This window comes from Triturus cristatus, chromosome 3_1, assembly GCF_964204655.1.
Source record: "Triturus cristatus chromosome 3_1, aTriCri1.1, whole genome shotgun sequence".
Lineage (NCBI taxonomy): Eukaryota > Metazoa > Chordata > Amphibia > Caudata > Salamandridae > Triturus > Triturus cristatus.
In genome coordinates, this window is record NC_140583.1 from 224996815 (window position 1) to 225011458 (window position 14644).

The 14644-nt window shown below is 45.4% G+C and overlaps 1 protein-coding gene across 8 annotated transcripts in view; it reads left to right on the forward strand.

Annotated features, from left to right (window-relative positions):
* The window catches only part of HERC1 (HECT and RLD domain containing E3 ubiquitin protein ligase family member 1), a 1817725-nt gene that overhangs the window by 536133 nt on the left and 1266948 nt on the right, over positions 1 to 14644 (forward strand). For all 8 annotated transcript variants that reach the window (XM_085643727.1, XM_085643730.1, XM_085643731.1 and 5 more), the window contains one exon: positions 2357 to 2477. In XM_085643727.1, coding sequence (XP_085499853.1) covers positions 2357 to 2477 — 121 coding nt within the window. The remainder of the gene's footprint in view (positions 1 to 2356; positions 2478 to 14644) is intronic.

Below are 14644 nucleotides of genomic sequence, written 5' to 3' on the forward strand. Positions count from 1 at the left end.
TTCTAGGTAATGGAGTTCCCAGCAGAAGCAGACTGGCTTCCACAAAACCTGGCGTGGATTGGGAATGGATGTCAGTTCCCAAATGGTGTCCAAATGACTGGAAGTCAGGAAATGCATGCAGTGGAGTGTCTGGAAGCATATGAGAACACAGTAAAGTCACACTATGCACTCCTCTGGTGGTGGGCACAAGAGTGTAGGGAACAAATCGTGACACTTTCAGAAACAGCGTTACCGAAGGTAAGTAACTTGTTCATCGGTGTGGATAGTCCTCTGTATTCATCTACTATGCTTTGGTCAAGAAGCATTACCTTCAAGGTCTGAGGGCTCATTCAACCAAAGACAAGGCTGCCACATGGAGTGCCTGTTCTGAACATGTCAGAGTGCAACGTGGGTGTCAATCCACACATTCACAATGCACTAATGTCTTGATAGCCAGTTCCGGCCGGAAGCCTACTTCGCCCGTTCAATCATGCAGGACTTTTTTGGTCCAAACCATTCCACGACTCACCACTTTGGGAGGTGCTGCTTTGTTAGGTGAGGAATCTGGGCTTAGAAGTATCCCTCAGAAGAACAAGTTACTTACCTTCAGTAAAGCTCATTATGGTGGATATTCTGTCCAGCTGCAAATTTGTCCCCTTTCTACGGAATAAACTCTTTTCGCCATCTATAAAAAGATCCCAATTCAGAGATCTGCACACTGTCCTATCTGATTACCTTTCAAGCTTTTGATGGTGTGGACACAGTCAAGAAAGAATATTACGCCCGCGTATGTGGCTATAGCGTCCTCTACAAGCGGGAAGAGGAGCTGCACAACACCACTTGCTGGCAAAGAGGAGCAATGCTGAGAAAAATATACAGGTCCAGTCTGCCATCTGGGGCATAGTCACAAGGTGAGGAATGTGTACTAAGAGTATTCACCAGAAAGATTGTTACCGAAATTAAGTAACTTCACCATCCTGCCTTCTGGGACATTGTCACCATGCTCTGGGGGGTAGGGGGAACGACTTGCTGCTTCATAATGCTTGGACTTCCTGCTGACACACATCTGTTATTAAATTATGTAATGATGGTATGGATGTTGCAAACCATTCTGTGTAAGAAGACTGTACACTCTGGATGTAGTATTGAACTCCATTTGCTCAGTGATAGTTCTCAGAAGACACTTGTGGAGGAGAACTAGAGGGATTTCTGATGATGCGCAAGCCAAACCTTTATATCTGCTCGTCAGTGAACCTCTTTTGTTTGGGGATAAAGCATTAGAGGTGCTGCAAAGGCTTTGGGACTATCACCCTGGCTACTTTAAATTAGAGGCTACAAGCATGGCTTGGGCTGTTAGCAGTTACAATTGGCCTTTTAACAGCAGTAGCCACAGCAACACCCGTATACATCTTAGAGAGGTAGAGCAACATTACCAAAGATAAGTAACTTGTTCTTCTGTGCCATATTTCCTGATCCCCATATAGTCTGCATCTTCACTGGGAGGTATTAAAGCAAGCCCTTCTGTAGGGGAAAGCATGTGCTATATGGTGCTAATAAGTTATGGTTGTTTTCTACTTAAGTGGTTTCACACACACTTCCAGGATTTTCTCCAAACTGGTCCATAAAATGGAAGTCTAATTTTCACCTTCCAAGCCATAATTTAAAAATAAAACTAGCTGGGCTGTCAGAGGGAAACCACCTGTTTGTTGCCCTGAACCCAATATTAGGTATTAGTAGACGTTTATCCTAGTAGCTATGTTAACTATTGCTAGATCAGCAATACCTAATTTATTATGTCCCTCTATGATGAATCTAAGAGTTAGAGTATATCCTCTAATCACTACTTTGTCTCCATTACCTTCAGCTGCACTCTTACGTTGGCCCTTAAATGGTCTCATTCAATTAACGTGGGTGATTCCCATTACTGCTGTCTGTCTGTTATCGACATAGTATGTTTTATGTTTATTCTTCGGGAGGTATTTTAACTTTATGGTGTTGCTCTCACACAACGCTTGACTAGAGCAAATCAAAATTTATATATTTAACCCCATAGCCTTAGAAGCTCTGACCGTATTGCCTTTCAAAACTGGAATATGAAAAGTATTATTTATTGCTTGTGTAGAGCATATTACATTTTTTCGGCTTAAAATCACTCTGATTTAAGGTTTGTATGCTTTTTTTTTATCCACAACCGTTCTAATGTTGTAACAAAGCAGAAGCATATTTCTCTTTTCACTGTATTTTAACTATTCTGCCGTAGTCGCCTTTAAAAGAATGATTTGAAAGAATTACTTTTCGTATACATCTTTTTCTGTTTCTAATTTTAATCAATTTTCAAGTGAATAGAGTTAAACTGCAGTTTGTCTTTAATTGTTAGGATGGTATACGGGCAGCTAAAAGAACAATACAGATTGAAATTCAGATGGCTGTGCATAAGATTTATCAGCAGTTGTCTGCTACACTGGAAAAAGCTTTACAAGCAAATAAACATCATATTGGTAAGTGAATCCAACATGTTGATCATGTGAGATACTTGTTGATGTTAAATGCAATACCCTTTCAAGAAACTCCCTGAGTCTGACTGGGCTTAGTTGTCAGGGTGATTTATGTGACTGTTAACAAAGTTCCTTAAATTCTAATTCTGTCAGTACTTCTACGTAGTGGTTAGTCCATATCAATTCGCATTTTAATATTTCTGACTTTGCAATAGCAAGCATGCACAATTATTTGGTGTCATGCATTTTATGTAAATTCAAGATTCATGCCTCTCTCCCATATCTGCTTTATTTTTGCCTCGTTTGTAGAGGACCTTTGGGTGTCAAGGTCCCAAAATATTGTTTTCCCTTTTTCGCTCTAAATATAGCAATGCATTCAAGGATTGCTGGAGACTGTAGCTAAATTGGCTGACAGGAGGACGCTTCTCTGCAGGACTCTGATGTTGGATCATTTTCAGGGATACTTCTTACCTGATCTGTAGGGAAATGGAGCCATATCGTGGACTATAGAAACCCTGGGAATGTTTTAGTGAAGCCTGGAAACCTTGAGTATTGCTTCCCTCCTCTGACTGGAATAGTGCAAGTGACCATTGAAGCTCTCTTCAGTGAATTTCCTGGGATGTGCCAGCACAGGGAATTGACTGCAGTCAAAAAATGCGCGACAACACAGAACCAGGTGAAATCACAGCTGGTACCCAGCAGTCTCTGATCTCTGGCAGAGAAGAGGAATGGAAGCAACAGAGATGTGTGGCAGCAAGAAAGGTAAAAGTGATATTGTGGAAACAGTCTCCGGGGTAGAGAACGCTTAGGGAAAAATGCAAAATATATTGGCCTACATACGCAGATGAGCTTTGAAAAAAAAAGTTGAAGTAAGTGGATCAACTCACATGAAAAACGCAACCTGCTCAGAGGAGATTTGAAATTGAAGATCTCTGCTACACATCTCTTTGAATGGAATAGAAAAGTAAAGTGCTTTGAAATGATGAAATAAAAAAAGTGATAGATGAAATGCTCGAAAATGTCCTTGCCCCGATACTTGCTTTGGGCTGTATTATAGTAAATGTGTTGCCCACCACCCTGCTTCAGACAGGGAGCTACCATAATCAAATTAGTGTTGGTCCTGCTCCATTAAAAACAGTATAGCCCAAACTGTTTGCCTATGTCCTTTTAGGCAGCTGAAAGGCTGGTTTCAGGTTTTTTGTGCCTCGTCCTTAAAGTGTGAAATGGATCCGGTGACGCAGCAAAACACGTCCCATTTTTGGACATAACTGCTGCACTCATTGTTAAATTAAAACACAAGGTAATGGATGCAATGCTTGCACAATTCTTGTCCATTTGTAATTGCTCAGGGATACATTCCATTCCAAGCATGGGGTAACTGTTAGACCTGGCACCTTGGCGTGGGTCTCCCTTCCATTTTTTGCTGTTGCCTCATGTGTTTTTGCTGGTGTTAGATGCTCAGGGCACTCTGCCACTGCTGTCCAGTGCCACAGTGCAAGTGCTCCCTATTGTAAATTGATGTATGAATTTGTGATCCCATGATTGGTTGGTTTGGTTTACATGTCAGACCCTAGTACAGTGCACCAGGAGTGTCCAGGGCTTGTAAATCCAAATGCTGCTGGTGGGATTGCAGCACTGGTTGTGCCACCCACAGAAGCAGCCTGTAAAAGTGTGTCTAAGGTCTGCCATTGCAGAGCCTGCGTGCAGTCTGGTACTGTCATGCTGACTGGGCAAGTGCACCCACTTGCCAGTCCCTAAACCTTCCCTTTTCTTCATATCAAACACCCCTATGGTAGGCCCAAGGGCAGGGTGCATTGTAAGTATAAGGTAGGACATGCCCTAGTGTGTGTGGCGTGTTCTAATAGTAAGTTACAGACATTTTCGGTTTTCACTATTGCAAGGCTACCTGTTCTCCATATGCCAGAATGGGCAGTTTGATTACTGCATCTTATAATCCTAACTGACTCAGGGAACATCGTAGAAATTCGAATTTAGTATGCCTGAACTCAGAATGATAAAATACACCTTTTAGTGAAGTTGGTTTTAACATTCTGTGTTTGAAAATACCACTTTTAGAAAGTAGGTATTTTCTTGTCTAACCATTCAAACCTGCCTCTGCTAGGCTGTGTATTCCTTGTCTGGAGTTTGAGTGACTGGGCTGGGGAATTCCAGGAGACAGGGTGAGGTAGCCCAGTGGTGAATAGAGAGGTCTGCATCTAGATAGGAGGGAGGAGTTGCACCTGGGACCTGAATAGGGCTGTGCCTTCCCTCCACAATGCTGGCTCCACCTCCTGTCTGATGTCCCTGCCCTGTACTCTGAAAGGGAAGAAGGAGTCAGGTAAACAAAGTTCTCCAGGACTGACCAGAACTGGTTGAACAAGGCAAAGGCCCCTCTGCCCTCAGAGGACAAAGGATTTTGGGGTATAAGTATTGGGACCCTGATCCCAAGAATTTAGAGCACTTTGGGGAAACAAGAAGAAACCTTTTCTGAGGAGAGGAACCAAGAAGAAACTGAGGAGAGACTATCCCTGAAACAGGGGGATTGGCCTGCAGGGGTAACCTACTGCCAAAGAGAGGAGAAAGGAACTTTGTGTGTACTTTTGCTCTACTTGTGAAGGATCTCCAAGGGCTTGGAAAAGAGCTTACCTCCTGCTAAAGTCTCAGGGACAACAGACTTCAACCACCAGCTCCCCAGAGTTCTTTGGAAGTGCCTACTGCTGTTTTGTGCCTTCTGAGGGACTGCGTGTCGCAAGGAGCTGGAAGCGCGACTCACGGAGAAGAAGCGTGTCACCGTCGCATCCGCTGGGCGTCGCATCACTGAACAAGGGTGTCGCCGCTGTAGCTGTCGCATTGCACAGCATCACGAGAAGCACCCCGCTACACCGAAGAAGCTTGTCGCCATCGCAGTCGTCATAGCAGACGTATTGCAACGCATCACAAGAAGATTCTCGCATCGAGGAAGAAGCGTGTCGCCGTCGCAGCCGCTAACATTGCATCTTGCATGACGCCGCTGTAGCTGTTGTATTGCACCGCATCAAGAAAAGCGCCTTGCATCCACGGAGAAGCGTGCCGCCGTTGGAGCAGCTGCCTTTGCATCACTGGACAAGGGTGCCGCCGCTGTAGCTGATGCATCGAGCCGAGATCTCTCCCAACATCGGAGAAGCGAGCCGCATCAGGAAGATCTTCACGTCTTTATTTCTTTGCACCAAACTTTCATCGCATCTACATCGTTGCAACACTTTTGTTGTCCTGCGTGTCGCATCTAAAGGTACATTTACTTAGTGTCGCATTTAAGAACTAAAGAGAACTAAGCTAAATTCTACCATCTTAAAGTAACAGTACTGTGGATTTTTGTCGTTTATGGTCTTGTGGTAAATCTATATAAAGAATACTTATTTTTGATATAAAACTTGTGTCGTGTCCATCTGTAGTGTTGTCACTTGATTACTGTATGTGTTCACAAATGCTTTACACACTGCCTCTGAGATAAGCCTGTCTGCTCGTGCCAAGCTACCAAGGGGGTGAGCAGGGGTTATTTTAGGAGTGTACCCCCTTACCCTGACTAGAGGCGAGGGTCCCTATTTGTCACAAGTGCATACCTGTGCCAACTAGAGACCCCCAAGTCTAACAGTAACCAAATGGAAAATTATCTTGTCATGCTCTGCTCCAATAGGAACAACCTAGACTGAACTACTACTTTGTGTCCCTCATAACAAGAAAATAAGCAACCTATGACAAGTTTCAGTTTTGTAACGCTTCATCAGTAAGGTCCTCTCGAATGATGGCAAAATGGTAAATGCCTGTTCAGGCAGGCAACAGTAGAAATGGGGCTACTGAAATGTTTTTTCCAAGTCAGAAAAATGTCCAAATAAACAACAAGGGAGGACGGACATATGTGTTGGATTAATGAAGAGTTAGGTTTTTGTAGCCTTCTGTAGTGCTATTTGAGGAGGGTACTTTCCCTCCTACAACCTGGGAAGCTACTGTGGCTTTTTTTTATTGATATATGACTGCAACCATTTGGAAGCCGGGTCATGCTGTCTGCTGTCTTTGCTGAACCTGGGTTTTAAAATATTAGGAAGAACTCAAAAAACAGATACTGCACTGTAGGAAAGTGGGTTTCTGTTGCAATAACCCACTCACTTTTTGCCAGTTTTCTGATGCACTTTGACTTCATGTGCCCTGGAACCCTACCAACCCGGTTCCCAGAGCCTTTGTTGTTTCCCCCAATTGGTATCTCTCTGGCCACATGCAAGTCCCTTGTTAAAGGTACCAAGGGCACTGGGACCAGGGAAGGCATTTAAGGACTACAGCACATATTGTGTCACCCTTAAAGGTCCTTTACCTTAACATACACACACTGCAATTGCAGGCTGCGTCTTCTGTTAAGTGAAGAGTCTACATGGCACACATACCTGTGTGCCTTGCCTGCAACTAACTGCCTAAGGTATAGGTAAGACACCCCAGTAGTTAGGTGCACTATACCACTGGGGATGGTACAGTTGCATGAGCACGGTGCTCCTAAAGTGTCTAAGTCCATTCTTAGGCATTGTAAGTGCAGTAAAGCCATAAAGAGTATATGGTCTGGGAGTTTGTCATTATGAACTCCACAGCACCATAGTTGTTTTTCTGAATTTTTGGAATTTTGGTAGCAAACATCTCAGCATAATAAACCCACACTGATGCCTTTGTGGGATTTATTATACCATGCACTCAGAGGGCATCTTAGAGATGCCCCCTCTCAGACCTTTTCGTTTGTAGATGTGTGACGTATGTATTTATGGTGTGGTATGAAACCGGTTTGAGTCTGTGAGCCTGTATGTGTTTGGAAATGTCTGGGGCCTTCTATGTATATATATTGTTACTGGATGTCTCTTTTACAAATCAGAAATAAGCCTATGCATTAAATTTATTTTTCTGAAATTGTTTAAAATAAAACATTAATGAATCTTTTTTTGGCTACGCATTGAATGTCTTCATCACACCTCTACTAGTGAGATTATGAACACAAAGTGGATGGCCCTGAGGAAGGTGGACACTAATTAAATAGAATCCACCGAAACGTACGTTGGCTATTTGCACCCCTGGCTGACGGCCACACCATGGATGGATAAATCAGAACTCTACCATACAGTGTAGTAGCATGCCCTTTGAAGCCAGGTGGCGAAAGATAGGTTGATAGTGTGTATGCTTGATTGGTTTGAGTGATGGTAGAATGGAGTGAGAGGTGCGTTTTGATTTGGTTTCTTTCAGAATGTTCTCTGTCTTATGATGGGAAAAAGATAAAATTATTACAATATTGACTGTCATGTTTTATTTGTATGTATGTAATAACACTGTTGTTTCACTTTGTTAACAAAAATTATATAACATCATGTTTTATATTTTTAAAAAAAGCACTACAAAACAAAAATCTTGATGTGATTTAAAAAAAAAGAATTATAGATTTTGAACTAAATATTTAAATGAAAAAAGAATATGTTTTGAATAAAATCAATAACAAGAACCTATGTAGCAGGTTTTGATTTGCACAATAGAGCCAAAATGAAATCACTATAGGTCGAGTGGGAGTTCTATTTGCCTTTTTGCGTTGATATTCCCCTTCTCCCAGACCTAGAAGCACATATAGGGGGTACCTCATTACAGATACACAGTCCCTACCACGACTACCCCTCTGGCAATGACTGCGCCCTGATAACTTCACTGCCTCCTGTTCAACGCCTGATCCCTCTGCAAGCACGTGACCGGGATATGGGACACCATCACCACACTCACCCCGACATCGTCTTTACCACCAATACCTGGCTCAACTCAGCCTCCGCACCCAACCTCTCGGCAACCAGATTGTACACCACAACCTCATCAACAAACACAGAGGTGGAATCTTCCTCATCCACAAGGAATCCATCCACTGCACCACCACTACAGATAACTACACCTCTATCTTGGAACACATCAACTTCCAGCTCAGAATTGACGGCAAAACCACCATCAAAGCCACCCTGGCCTACAGACCCCCAGGACGCCGCCCTGCCTTTTGCAACGCCATCCCCGATTTTCATCCTCCCCCCAACTCATTGTCACTGAAACCTACATTTTCCTCGTACACCTCAATCTCCCCCTCGAAGAGTCCAACGACGCCAACACTGTCAACCTTATGGACAGCAAGAATGGCATCAGCCTGTCTCAGATAGTCACTGACCCACTCATTTTTCCTGACACTTGCTAGATCCCATCTTCACCGTCAGCAACAGAGTCAAATACAGCCACACCATTGCGTTCACCTGGACAGACCATGCAGTCCACTTCGCATACACAATAGCCCCTAGCCATGCCTCCCGAAAGATCAGCACCTCCCACTGCAGCTGTAACAGAGCCTCCGAGAGCCAATGGACTGACGCCCTCAACTCCTCCCCGACATCTCGTCGAACAAGCAGTCAAAGATTTCATAACCTGGATCTCCAACAGCGTCGACATAGTCGCCCCAGCAAGCTCTCCAAACACAACAGACCCTTCAGACAAGCCAGCCCTGGAACTGAGAACCTTTCAACTGCAACTGAAAACCTCTGGAAACGAAATGGCACACCACCAATGAGATCATCGATGGGACCACATTTAAGATTTCATTCAGCCAGTACCACACACTCCTGAAAGACACCAGAAGAAACGCCTTAGCCAAAAGCATCGAAGCAAGCGCCAACCACAAGAAAAATCGTATCAGCATCATCAAGGAGTTCTCCAACCCTTCAGCGACTGAAAACATCATCACCCCCTCACAGGAACTCAGCGACATTGTAGCCGACTTCTTCCATGACTATATCGTCACCATGTACAGAAATAGCCACCTTCCCGGACTACTGAAAAGACTGCGATCAAACCTCTTCTCATGAAACCTTCCGCTAATCCCAACGAGCTCATAAACTACAGACCGATCCCTCTGCTCCCCTTTCCTGCCAGAGTCCTCGAAAAGGCCATCAACTAGCAGCTCACAGAATACCTAGCATACAACAACCTTCCGGACGCATTCCAATCCAAATTCCGTGCCAACCACAGCGCAGAAACCACCCTTATCACTGCCACAGACAACATCAGACACCTCCTGGACAAAGAAGACTCATCTGCCCTAATGGTTCTAGACCTCTCTGGGTCTTTTGACACCGTCTCCCACCACACCCTGATCAAAAGACTCCATCAGATCGGCATCCAGGACGACGCCCTCAAATGAATCGCACCTTTCCTCTCTGGAAGAACTCAGATTCTACCTCTCTCCGTTCTCCTCAGAGACAAAGAACATCATCTGCAGCATCTCAAGGCTCATTCCTCAGTCGCACACCTACATGACCCCCCCGGCCGTAATCGTCAGAAACCACAGACTAAATATCATCTCATATGTGAAGGACACCCAGCTTGTTGTCTCACTCTCCAAAGACCTCTCCACCTACAAGGCAAATTTCCATCTCTGCATGACTGGCGTTGCCCACTGGATGCAAGACAACTGCCTCAAACTCAACAGGGACAAGACGGAAGTTTTAGTCTAAGGAGCACCACCTCGCAATTGGATGTCTTCTGGTGGCCTGCCACCTGGAACCCCCTCCTTCCCCTACGGAACAAGCCTGGAACCTCAGAGTCATCCTGGACAGCAAACTCACTATGAAGAGCCAGATCAACGCAGTCTCTTCTGCCTGCTTCCTCACCCTCTGCATGCTTCGTAAAATTGTCAAATGGCTCCCTGTACATACCAGATGTGCCATAACCCAAGCCCTTGTCACCAGCCGCCTGGACTATGGCAATGCCCTGTACTCCGGAATCTCTTCAAACCTCTTGAAGAGATTTCAGACCATCCAGAAGTCAGCGGCCAGACTCATCCTCGGTCTCCCTAGAGGGGAATCACATTACCCCAGACCTATATCATTACTCATGGCTCTTCAATGGAGTGACATGGGTTCAAATATTTTTGTAGTTGGACATAGAGAGACACTGAGGATGTGATCCTTGGAAATCTGGGTCAGGCAGTAACAGCTTCTAGAGCTTCCATAGCTTTCTTGAACAAGCCCCCTCTCCATAATAGGGTGTGTGGTATTTTTCCAGCTTGTGCTACTTTCTAGACTGATTTATTACTTTGCAATCATAACAATGAAACTCAAGAAGAACCCTTCTTTTTTGTGCTTATTTGTATCATAGTACTGCATTATTTATCACAATAATTAGCACATTTTACATTTCTCATAATCTGCCCATAGGACCATTAACAAGGTGTACATCGCCGCATGTATGGTGTACCAGGGTATACTCACCCAGGCACCATTTGTGTGCAGTAGTGTTCATTACGATCTGAATGCGGGAGTTACGGAAAAAAGAACAAAAGACCAGGAGAAAACAAACCAACAACATCTCGCAGTAGTGACTGGTGACGGTAGTTCTCTAAAAACATGATTACCAGATATTTTGTTCATTTGCGGGGACGGGTTTCTGCCTGCGACTTGAGGACTATTTGGTCATTAGGGGGAGGGATCCTCACTACTCAGCGATGTCTAACTTTCCTACGTGTGGGTGCTAGGGCTGTCCACAGTCTCTGTACATGGCAAAGGGGGTTGGGTTGTGTAATTTGTGTTTCATCTGAATCAGGTTTTAATTGGGTGTCTGTTCTTTGGAGCCCTTCCAGCATGTGTCCCCAGTACTCAAGGTCTCGTTCTGCATTCTCGTCCATGCGTACTGCTTTTAGACGCCCTTCTTCCGCTACACCCCATTCTCGCATGTCTGACAGTCATTTGTCTAGTTTTGGGGGGAGGGTTGAGTCCAGTGTATAGCAATGTAACGTTTTGCTAAAATTAGGCCTAGGAGTGTAAATATGTGTTGTGTACTTCGTCCCTTTTTTTGTGTCAGGAGTACCCCCAGTAGGCAGTGTTTGATTGACGCTTCTATTTTAACAGCTGTGACAGTGCGAATTATCTGAATTACTTGGCGTCAGTGGCTTTGTAGTCGGATACATGTCCAAGTCATGTGCAGGAGGTTTGCTGGATCTGCTCCACATCGGGGGCAATGTGAGGGGCGTTCTGGGTTAAAACGAGCTAGTCTCTGGGATGTCGGGTAAGTGCGATGTAGTTAGTGGAACTGAATACGTTTGAACCTGGCGTTGCTGGCTACCTCCAGCACCTTTGCAAATGTTTTTTTTCACTCGCCTTCTGTAAGAGGAACTGTTAAGTCCTCCGCCCACCGGCCTTATATCAAAGACGTCTTGACTGTGCGGTCTTCCTTGAGACCTTATAGATGCGGTAGATTAGGCCTCTAGTGACCCCAGATTATGCAGCAGCGCTTCCGTGTGCGACTCTGGCAGCTTGTCTCGGAAGTAGGGCCATATTTCGCGAACTGTGTGCGATATTTTGGTATATTGGAGGAAATGCCCTTTGGGAATTTGATACCATTCCATCGCTTCATCATATGTCAGAAAGGTCCCATTCGTGTATAAATCCCCTGACGTCGAGCATCCCCCTTCGTGCCATTTGTAGATATCCATGACTGATTGGGTTTGGCAGAACCCCTGCAACCATTGTAGGGGGAGTGAGTTTGTGTATGGTGCCCTTCATATAACCCGGGAGACCACCTGATTACCAATGGGCATGCACTGGGGACCCGTGCACCCATCATCAGGTACTTTGGTAGGTCTGTGGCTCTATTTTGGTCTACTTGTAGTGCTTCCTCTATGTTGTGCCCCTCCATGCACCACTGCGTGGTACACCGCAATAATCCAGCAACAGAATAAAGTCTAAAGTCTGGCAATCCCAGTCCCCCTAAATCTGTGTTCAGTTTTAGTGTGTCCATTTTCACCCTACTCCGGGCCACACCATCCAGACTAATAATTTATTTAGTGTAGTGAACATGGAATTCGGGATGTGGCAGAACGTGTTCTGTAGTGCGTACAGGCACGGAGGCGGAATGACCATTCTAGCCTGTGCAACTCGTCCCATGATGGAGAAGGAGGCCTGATGTCTTTCCGAAAGAGTGCAAAACTTCTAGTCAAGTTGGTATCGCTTCTTCCGGCTGACGGATATAAAGAAGTGCATATTCTGCATATAGGGATACACATGGGTTCGACCATCAATAGAAATTCCCCATCTATCCATATCTCTCCGTAGCCGAAATTGCCAATGGCTCCGTTGCCAGGGTGAAGAATAATGGGAAGAGAGGGCACCCCTCCCGAGTGCCTCTCTCAATAGTCATGCTGTCCGATATTTGGTTACCTGTGCGCACATGAGCTCTCGGTCTCTGGTAAAACAGCTGGACCCAGGCAATGAATCTGCCGCCAAGTCCCATTTTACTGAGATCCTCCCATAAGTATTCCCACCGTAGGGTGTCGAATGCTTTCTCAATGTCGAGGGCGACTACTGCCACCCTATCAGTGCTGCAAGCCACATAACACATGTGAAAGTTGGTGGATATTCATGTGTGTTCCCCTTCCTGTTATAAACCCGCACTGGTCTTCGTGAACCAGTTGGGACACCACTGTGGTGAGGCGAGTTGCAAGAATCTTGGCTAGTATTTTTGCGTCGACTCCGAGCATTGACGGGTCTGTATGATCCCGGATCTCATTTGTCTCTTCTTGATTTTGGGAGCATAACTGTTCGGACCTCCCTCATAGACTGTGGGAGGATTCCTGTTACTTTAGCTTGTTGTAGGGTCTCTAATAGTCTAGGAAGTATTAGGTCACTGTACGTTTGGTAAACTTCTACTGGTAGGTCGTCTGGGCTAGAGGCTTTGCATCTGACCATGCTCTGCACAGCTTCGCGTAGTTCAACTTACTGAATTGCTGCCCCTTGGGCCTGTGCCTGTTCCAATGTAATTCGGGGAACTGGTATATCATTTATGAAATAGGGGTTGGTGGGCTGCACAATCTCTTGGGTTTTGAGGTATATTGCGGCTAGATGGTCATACAAGCACTTGTTGATCCCTGCCTATGTGTTTAGTGTGGTCCCATCCGGATGTGTTTGCGTCAGGATTAGTGGGAGTGGGTGCTCCCTTTTCAGTAACCATGCTAGGAATCGTCCTGATTTTTCACCTTCTTTATGTAAAAGCTGGGGATATTCCCGCCTGGTGAGACAATAGAGTCTGTCTGTCAGATATCTCACTCACCTGGTGGTGGGCCTGCGGTGTCGGTGGTTGCAGTCTATGCTGTAACCGGGAAGTTTGTCTTTCGCTTCCATTAGTTCTTTTTCTAGCCTGCGTCTCGTCCCCCCCAACCTTTAAAAGGCACTCCCCTCGGATCACCAGCTTAAGTGTGTCGATTCGATTCCTCTGGAGTTGGCGGTGGACCAGTTTGAGTTAGAGAATCCTGCAATTGTTTCTTTAAGTTCTGTTCGGAACATAGTGTCCTGAAGAGTGTTGGGGCTCAACCGCCAGATGGCTAGCTGTGGTCTGGTGCGAGCCGGACCCCACTCGAGCAGAACCGGGGCGTGGCCAGAAAGAAATCGTATGAGTATACGGGTCTGTATAGCTGCTGTTGTGGCCTAGCCTGAGAGAAGGAAGCGGTCTAATTCACTGTACACTTTCCTTGCAGGCGTGTAGCAGGTGTATCCCTGCAAGTCTGGGTGGGTCTCTTGCCATATATCTACTCGTAGGCGACGCATCACTTCCTGTAGGCTGAAGTCATGTTAGGCTTGGTGTGCATTTTTGTGGGGTGTTTATTAAGTCTACTGTCAAGTATACAGTTGAAGTTGTGATCAGCGGAATACGTTACCAAGTCAAAGTGCTCGCCTTAGGAGTAACTGCTGTTCCTCAGGTGCATACCAAGTGCCTTGCAGTGGTAGCCGCACCCCTGCATAGACCAGGTGTCCACATTTTCCCTTAACTGGATAACTGGCTGATAAGAGTGCCACCCACTAGCAATGCCGCAAGCACACAGAGGTCACAATAGACCTTCATCGGTTAGGGTTTACCATCAACGCCACAAAATAACCCCTCCAGATCCAACCCTACCTAAGGGCTATTCTCAACTTGGAGGTAGGCATAGCCTATCCACACCCTTCCAGGATCCAGTTCTTTCAGGAACTGCTCCCTATTTTCCAAACAAATCAACAACTCACAGTCAGAACAGCCTTGTGCCTCCGGCATGATGGCCTTCTGCATTGCAATGCCATGCTACACATGCATCTGTTGCAGGGTGGAACACTTACAAC